The 9,056-nt window shown below is 40.5% G+C and overlaps 1 protein-coding gene across 2 annotated transcripts in view; it reads right to left on the minus strand.

Annotated features, from left to right (window-relative positions):
- The window catches only part of TTC28 (tetratricopeptide repeat domain 28), a 479,060-nt gene extending 473,834 nt beyond the window's left edge, over positions 1-5,226 (minus strand). For both annotated transcript variants that reach the window (XM_075214617.1, XM_075214609.1), the window contains exon 1: positions 4,891-5,226. In XM_075214617.1, the coding sequence (XP_075070718.1) occupies positions 4,891-4,923 (33 nt within the window). In that variant the 5' untranslated portion in view covers positions 4,924-5,226. The remainder of the gene's footprint in view (positions 1-4,890) is intronic.
- Positions 5,227-9,056: the final 3,830 nt, after the last annotated feature.

A 9,056-nucleotide genomic window follows, 5' to 3' on the forward strand; every position in this document is an offset into this window, starting at 1 on the left:
ATGGAGAAGGCACAGTGCAAAAACAAGATTTCATAATCAAATAAAGGGGGTGAAAGAGTGATTTTTTTTTAGACATGTTCAATGCTGTGTTAATGTGTGTTTGGTTATTTGCCTCAGGTATTGAAGTTTGCACCAGCTCTGAAAATGTATGAAGAAGTGAAAGCAGTATTTATAACAATGAGGGGTGAGTGCATGTAGAAGGCTGTCAGCTCCCACCTCCCAATCCGCAGCGGCAGGTCACTGTCCCTACCAGCTATTGGGGTGCGTGGGAAGGAGGGGGGGGGGGGAGGATGAGGGGGATGGTCTGGAGACGCTGCGCCAGTGAGCTCGGCTGGGAGGACACAAGCTGATAGAACAACACCAGTCAGTGAGGAGGGGGAGGGACTGCAGGGACAGAGTTTCCCATTCGACTGGAGGCGGCAGTGTGCTAGAGGGACACCGTGGAGTTACCCCTCTGCCAGTCAGCGCTATGGCACTACTGTGAAAACTCCGCCAGCACCCCAGGTATCCACGGTGCTCAGATTGGGAACCACTACTCTAAAGTAAGGACTCAAAAAGTCCCTGGTATGAAAGCATCCTCTAGTTGTTAGTAGTCTCTTATAACCCTTTGCCCTTACCCCTCTAAACAGACCCCCACATAACTGTTCACAAATCATACTGACTAGATGGCAAATAGATTGGAAAATTCCCTCTCTCCCGTCATCTCCATTCCCCCTTCCACCCTTTCTTGTTTTTTACCTGTTATTTGCCCCTGTTTCAGCCACTTACAGCATGGCAAAAGGTACAGTTGTAAACATTAATATCCTTCCATATTAACAAGACAAGGCACCATAAATTCACAAGTCCTCGGTGGGAGAATTATCTTATTTCTGTCGGAGGTCTATTATAATACTATAATGTAAATGTTTGTACCAAGTTAATAGACACATTGGGTCTCATTGGACACACAACGGAAATTTCATCCAAAAAAAGACATATTTTACATAGGTATGTTGAGCCGGATGTATCTAAGCTGATTGTCATTATTATCGGTTTGTAACTTAGTCTAGTGACCGAGCACTCGCAGGTTTCCCTTCTCCTGGCAGACGTATATCCGTATGAGTTTCAGTCTACATAAGTCACATATGCTTCAACGCCCCTTACATGCCCCCTCCGTCCTCCATTCTACCTCTCCAATTGTAAAGGGGCAGCAAGAGACCATAACCACAACACTCAGGCTACATATGGCCTTAACCGTAAGCAGTGCTTTGTGGGCATGCACAGGGGTAAATAAGTATATTATATGTAGGAAACACTATTTGCATCCAACTATACATGTTATTATGATGCCTTAAGTAATACGTACAACTTTATATTCCTTTTTACGCATTTAATGTTTCTTGTGTATGTACAATTAAAAAAAAAAATGAAAACAAATATATATTTGTCACTCGAAATAAAGGTGACACCGATGTCCCTTACTTTGGGAATCAAATGAAACATGAAATGAGAAGAAATATGGGAGAAACTGAAATTCTAAATGAATGATTTTGGAACATAAATGCTGTAGTAGGCCAGGCTTAGTGGTAACATTCTCAGTTGGCGAGACAACATGAGTTTTGAATTGGCACTTTATCAGTGGCACAGATGGACCAGTGTGGTAATACACCTGTTTATGTCTGGACCTGCAATTGTACATATACAGATAAATGGCTGTGTAAGTTTTCCACTTTGAAAATGACTAATACTCTTAAGTAGTATTATAAAATTACTTTATAAAGCATAGATGTATTTCACAGCTGTGTAGTAAAAACTGTTGACTAAACAATATAACAAATTGAATGACCCAAATGTAATTATACCCCTGCAATAGTGCAATAGTAAACATCTAAAATATTTGATGTTTGCACCTGAACCAACAGCTAGAAGATGCATACTGTTTATACCTTCCTTTACACATGTCTAGTGCTGTTGTCATTGGTGGATTAGGGTTTAGTACCACTAATAATTATCTTTTTCTACTTAAATGTGGCAGAAAATCAGGTTTTTATCCTCTTTAAGAAGTCCATTATTGAATTATTATTCAGTTATGTACTCCATATTATTTGATTCAACATATAAAAAGCACTAAGGGGTAAATTTATCAAGCTGCGGGTTTGAAAAAATGGAGATGTTGCCTATACAAACCAATCAGATTCTAGTTATCATTTATTTAGTACATTCTACAAAATGATCGCTAGCATCTGATTGGTTGCTATAGGCAACATCTCCACTTTTCAAACTTGCAGTTTGATAAATTTACCCCTAATGAGGGAATTCAATTGGCCGTGTTATTGGTAAAAGTAACGCGGCCTGCGCATTATTACCGTTATTACGGTAATAATGCCCTTAATCACCGCTATTAAGATAATTTCTATGCCGGCTTTTTGCTCGCAGCTCAAAGCCTGGTTAAAATTATCGTAATAACGGTAATGGTTTTAACGCCGCGCTAATTCGGAGGGAATTGAATTCCACCCCTACAAAGTAGTTCAGTCAACACAAAATAAAGGGTAAATGTGTGACATAAGTTAAATAAATCATGCAGCACTAACAATCATGCACCATTATAATAAAAAAAAATCAGCATTTAATGTGTGTTATTAAAAAACAATTTAAGCACATGTAAACGGATGTGAAAAATAAAAATCAAAGTATCAAATACATATTTACGGTTTTATGCGAGTATCACTTGCGTTGTGTAGCTGTGTGTTTTTTTAACCCTTCTTGTTCCATTTCAGTGCCACTAACGCACATCAGTGCAGTGGAAATCTTCATCTCAATACGAGCACATTGTGAATGTAATGAGTTGCTGTTGAGCAAAATATGTTTCCACATGCATTTGACTTCAACAGATAATTTCTTATTTTGCCACAGACGCATGTTTAAGGAAAGCAGATTGAACCAATCTGAAAGTTCATCTAAATCCATATAAAAAAAAATTACAATGGGCTTTATATACATTTTTATTTGCGTTTTAACATGCGTTTAAAAAGTCACTGTAATGCTAGAGTATACGTAGCCTAAAGGCCGATGTTACCTCTCCATCCTGTCTCTAAAACCCATATTTTTTGTTCATAAATAGTCTGTCAATCTACTCTTTGTTTCATTCATACAGCCTATGCCCTTTCTCAGGGACCCCCTTGCTCCCTGTGCTTCCTAGTTAACATGCTGTTCATTCCTCACCACCTAAACACCCGGCCTCATACTAATGAGACTCCTCCACCACTGTACTCATATATATATATATATTATATATAGATATATATATATATATATATATCTATATAGTATATAGATATATATATAATTATACACACATATATATTATATATATATATATATATATATATATATATATATATATATATATATATATCTTTTCATTCACACTACCAACTTCAATTACTGTCTGAAATAATTTGTCAGAATGTGAAATATTAAATACATAATAAGTCTGAATGTCAGCTATGTTCCCTCCAGTGTTATCATGCTCTTTCCTATTACTAGCACTTTGGAGTTCAAAAACTGCGGTCACTGGTAACGTTTTATTATATCTCTGACGGCCCATTCACCTTCTATGATAACCTCTAAGTCCTCAGCATCCCTTGACATTGCCCTTGAGAGTGCAGTAACAGGTCTCAGGACATTGCCAGACAGGAACGAGGCAAAAGTTAGCTTCTTATTCACTGCTTACTCGTGCTCCAGCTTCTTATTCAAGAAACTTTATTTTTAAAGGATTAAATCAAGTTGCATCACTGATTTCACATTAGATAAACACTACAGGGTGTCTCTTACACAAATTGCAATAGTATTCAGCATGGCCCAGCAAGCTTTAGGGCATGAAATCAGATGGCAAAGTGGGCACAGATAGCATTTTGAACATTTTAATGTGAATTTAGACTGTAAGTTCCAATGGGGCAGAGACTGATGTGATTTCTCTGTACAGCGCTGCGGAATAAGTGGCGCTATATAAATAGCTGATGATGGTGATGATGATGATGTAGTTTTTGAGTTGGGATTGTAGTAAAATTGGGTGTTATGATAATGTAAATTTTCATTCCTATTGGTCCTTTTACCCAAATTCTTTGATGATGTATATAGTCTTTTTAATTTTTGACAAAGTGATGAGACATTTTTTGGGGTGAAATTTTTTAATAAATACATTAACCCTTGCAGTACTGCAGCTACTTATTCAAAATGATAAAATATGGTGACTTTGCCACCTGATTTCATGCCCAAATCCTTGTTGGGCCAAGCTAAATACTACTGTCATTTGTCTAAGGTAGTGGGACACCCTTTAGTGTTAATCTAATGTGACCCAACTTGACTTAATCCTTTAAAAATAAAGTTTTGTGAATAAGATGCTGGAGTAGGAGTAAGAAGTGAATAAGAAGCCTCCTCAGGCAGGAGGTGTTTTGTGATCTCCCTCCCGGCAGCGAGTTGAGATGTATAAAAATGCTTCAATGTTTCTTACAGCTAAACTTTTACTACCTAAACCCACAACGTGGAACCCTCCTCCCCCACTTGAGTGCTTACAGGCCACAAGGGTTTACCCCTCTGGCATTCTACACTATAGGATCCAAAGATAAGTATCCACAACTGGATATCAGAACAGTTTTACATGCAGCGTTGAAAGTTGTATTGTTCCAAGTGAAGAGGTGGGGGGACACTGCATTCTGTGTGCACAAAGGTGTATAGTACACACACACAAAGTACCACATCTTCTTCGGGTGCTGTGCCCAGGCCCATTCAATGCCAACCTGGTCAACAACACACCTATTAGAACAACACTCTAGTTAGCAAGATGCACTGCAGGGGACAGCATTACAGGGGTTAATTACAAAGTCAACAAAGAAGTTTAGTACATCCTACCCTTTCTTTCCTTTTTACAGCCTGTTGCTCCATTGTTCCTCACACAGTAGTTCCAGTGGCGATAATAAAGCCCATGGTAATCTGCTGGATGCAGTGGTCACACAGTCCTCCTGCGCAGCTCTCTAGCACACTGTTACAAGTAACGGTTTCCCACAGAGCATTTCCCAGGAAAAGTTCGCCATATTTTCACATCCTTTTCTCGTAGCCAAGTCTCCCCCCTTATCCAAGGAGGAGGAGGAGGAGGAGTGAAGGCGGAAAGAGGTTTCAGTTTTCCCTGCAAAGTCAAACAATGAGCTCAGCCCTGTTGGAGTTTGGTTACGCTCTGCATTGAGCAAAGGAACCAAGGCAACAGGCGAGCTGCAAAGTGTAAGACTGTAAGGAGCTCACTGCCGGCCACTGCAACTGACACTGCAAAGTGTAAGACTGTGCACTGCAAGGAGCTCACTGCCGGCCACTGCAACTGACACGGCTGCAAAGTGTAAGACTCTGCACTGCAAGGAGCTCACTGCCGGCCACTGCAACTGACACGGCTGCAAAGTGTAAGACTGTGCACTGCAAGGAGCTCACTGCCGGCCACTGCAACTGCCACAGCTGGTAGTAACTCACTGGAGTCACTGTCCTACTAGTTCTGGCTTCCTTTTAATGACATAATAAAGAGATAAGTCCAAATGTTTCTTTTCTGTTTTATATATTTATTTATTTTTTACTACTTTTTTTATTTTCAAAAGTTTTACTCATCTTTAATTTCCAAAATATTTAATGTAATTATTACTTTAAACAGAACGAAATTGACTGATTTCACTGTGTACTTTTCACATGATTTATTAAATATGGGATGATATTTTGATAAGCGTTTTCCAATAGAGGTGCCGTGCATGTAATGTAATATTTGAAAATTAATTTATCATCATGCTGATAGAATGTAAACCAGGGTGCGGATATTGAAGGTTTGTAAAAATGTTTTTAAAAATGAAATTGATTGGGTCATACCTATTCAGTAGCACTGTGACTAGGGCTCATTCACATAGATGCTTTGTACCTGAGTAACATCTGATACTTATAGGGGAAACAGATCGCTTTCTCTCAGGTCCCATTTTTAAACTTTTACAAACCACACCATGTAATTATAATTATGAAAATATTTATTTTGTTTCGCAAACAATGGTATAATTGTAACAATATATGTACTAAATATATTATATATGTTTGCAATGATTGATGCATAAAATATTGGGACCAACTATATACCCTTCTTTCCTTAAATGTAATCTGCTTACATTTACTTATTGTAACACTTACTTTACCCCTTAGGCTAGGTACACACTACAGAAAATTTCCCGAAAAGTCCCGAACAGTATGCTGACTCATGCGTACATAATTACACGATTTACCTTCAAATCAGTGCTCTTCTTGTGTCATAACCGACTGCTGAAAAGATTATGGGATAGATTTACTAAACTGTGGATTTGGAAAAGTGGAGATGTTGCCTATAGCGACCAATCAGACCCTACCTTTCATTTATTTAGTGCATTCTAGAAAATGACAGCTAGAATCTGATTGGTTGCTATAGGCAACATCTCCACTTTTTCAAACCCGCAGTTTAGTAAATATACCTCATGACTGCACACTCTAAAGAGATCTATGGACATTGCTGGTCTTAAGTGCTTACACACTGCAGAATTTGTCCAACATTGTTACATTGTTTATAGAGATTTTTAGTCCATTTCTAAAAAGAAATCAAATGATACGATGTGCTTTGGCACGATAAAACATGATCGTGGGAGCGTACACACTAATGCAATATCTGACCAAACTGCCGTTTGTCGTGTCATTGACACGATAATCGGGTGAAGACATGTAGTGTGTACCCAGCCTTAGACATTTCATTTATCACCCTTAAAATATTAAATATTGCCCATAGAACCTATCTGGACATTTCCCAGTAGGCTGCTGGGCCACGTAATGTCTTTTTTTGTGAGCGGGGATTTAAAGAAAATAAAAAAATATTTATTTACTTGTGCAGGCTCTGGGACATCCACAAGCATCCTATATTATTCTGAGGCTGGATTTAGGTTTGTCGGGTTGCACATACCCCAGGTTCCCCCTCTGTCAGTGGGCCCTCCGGACCACGTGCCAGGTACCGTCCCATGTATGCAGAGCTGCATGAGAGGTCATCTGCATCTCTCACACGGCAAATGTAACAAGGCAAGTGTGAGGGAAGGAAGGGAAGGGGTGTTAATATAGTGTGTGAGTGTGATTGGGGGGATTCTTAATATAACGTGTGAGGAATGGAAAGGGGGGGTCTTAATATAATGTGTGAGGGATGGATAGGGAGGTCTTAATATAATGTGTGAGGGATGGATAGGGAGGTCTTAATATAATGTGTGAGGGATGGATAGGGAGGTCTTAATATAAAGTGTGAGGGATGGAAAGGGGGTCTTAATATAATGTGTGAGGGATGAAAGGTGGGGCTCCTAATATAATGTGTAAAGGAAGTAAGTGGTATAGTTCCGGAACTACCATTGGTGCAGCACTTTCCTTCTTAGCACAACAGGAAGAAAATCACCATGCAGTGTGTTCTTCAATGGGTGTAACTGGATGTAACACAACAACCCTAGAAAGGACTCAATGGTCCAATAAACAGAAAAAACAGAACATAGCGTAATATGACAATGAAAAAGTCCTATTCAAAGTGACTTCCACCACCATATTATTATTATTATTATTATTAATATTTATTTATAAGGCGCCACAAGGCATCCGCAGCGCCGTACAGAGACAAACAAAATTACAATACAATGGGAGACAGCACAGTACAGTAAACAGTAAGCACAGCAACTCGGTAAGCTCAATGCACAGCTAGAGAGGGCGGGAAAGGGGGAGGGAGGATCCGCAAACGACGGGGCCCAAGAAGGAGGGCGCGGAAGACAAGGAGACCCCCAGGGGGAAGGAGGGAGCGAGAGTGAACGTGGGGAGGAGGACCCTCGAGGAGGAGGGCTAAGTAGCTGGAGAGCAGAGTTAGAAGTGGTGGAAACAGGAGGAGAGATGGCCCTGCTCAGAGGAGCGTACAATCTAAGGGGAGGGGTGGACAGACAGAGAGACGCAGGGGAGAGAGGGAGAGTAGGGGGACTGAGGCAGAAGATAAGGTAGGAAGTTAAGTGGGAGACAGAAAGGCTTTAAGAAAAAGGTGGGTTTTTAGGGCCCGTTTGAAACTGGACAGATTAGGGGAAGTTCTGATGGAGGGAGGGAGCTTGTTCCAGTGGAGGGGGGCAGCGCGGGCGAAGTCTTGGATACGCGCGTGGGAGGAGGTTATAAGGGGGGAAGAGAGGCGACGGTCAGAGGCAGAACGGAGAGGGCGGGATGGAGCATGAATAGAGAGGAGGGTGGAGATGTAGGGCGCAGTGGAGTTGGCGAGGGCCTTGTAGGTGAGTGTGAGGAGCTTAAAGAGGATTCTGAAGGGGAATGGGAGCCAGTGAAGGGCTAGGTAGAGGGGGGAGACAAAAGAGGAGCAGCGAGAGAGGAAAATAAGCCTAGCTGCAGCGTTAAGGACGGATCGAAGGGGATCGAGATGAGAGTAGGGGAGGCCAGTGAGGAGATATAGGATATTGTCTTCAATCTTCCACAATGGATACCCAGTGTGTAAAATGTTAACCCAGTAATCCAAAAGGAACCCCTTGTGGATGTATCCTTACTCAACACAAGAGGCATAAACGCATCCTCAACACAACATTCTGATCATTATTCAATGTGGCATGTTGATCCTCACTCCAATAAGTACTCCATATATGCAGAGAAATGACAATAAAAAAAGGAAGGAGATCTAGTGTATTACCAGGATAAAAAGGTTTTAGTATCCACACTATATCAGAAAAGTAATATGCAGGACCCGTACCAAAAGACAAAGGAAACAACTGCATTCAAAGTACATAACCAATGATGGTATGAAACAGCGAATTTATCACTACCGTTTTCTCCGTTCAGTCGTCGGATCACACAATCCCCCAACGCGTTTCTTCCCAAACCGAGGTTCTTTATCAAGGCTTCTTGAGGGGTTCCTTTTGGATTACTGGGTCAACCTTTTACACACTGGGTATCCATGGTGGAAAATTGAAGACAATATCCTATATGGTGATGGAAGTCATTTTGAATAGGACTTTTTCATTGTC

The sequence above is a fragment of the Mixophyes fleayi genome, chromosome 1, assembly GCF_038048845.1.
Source record: "Mixophyes fleayi isolate aMixFle1 chromosome 1, aMixFle1.hap1, whole genome shotgun sequence".
In the NCBI taxonomy this organism is placed as follows: Eukaryota; Metazoa; Chordata; class Amphibia; order Anura; family Limnodynastidae; genus Mixophyes; species Mixophyes fleayi.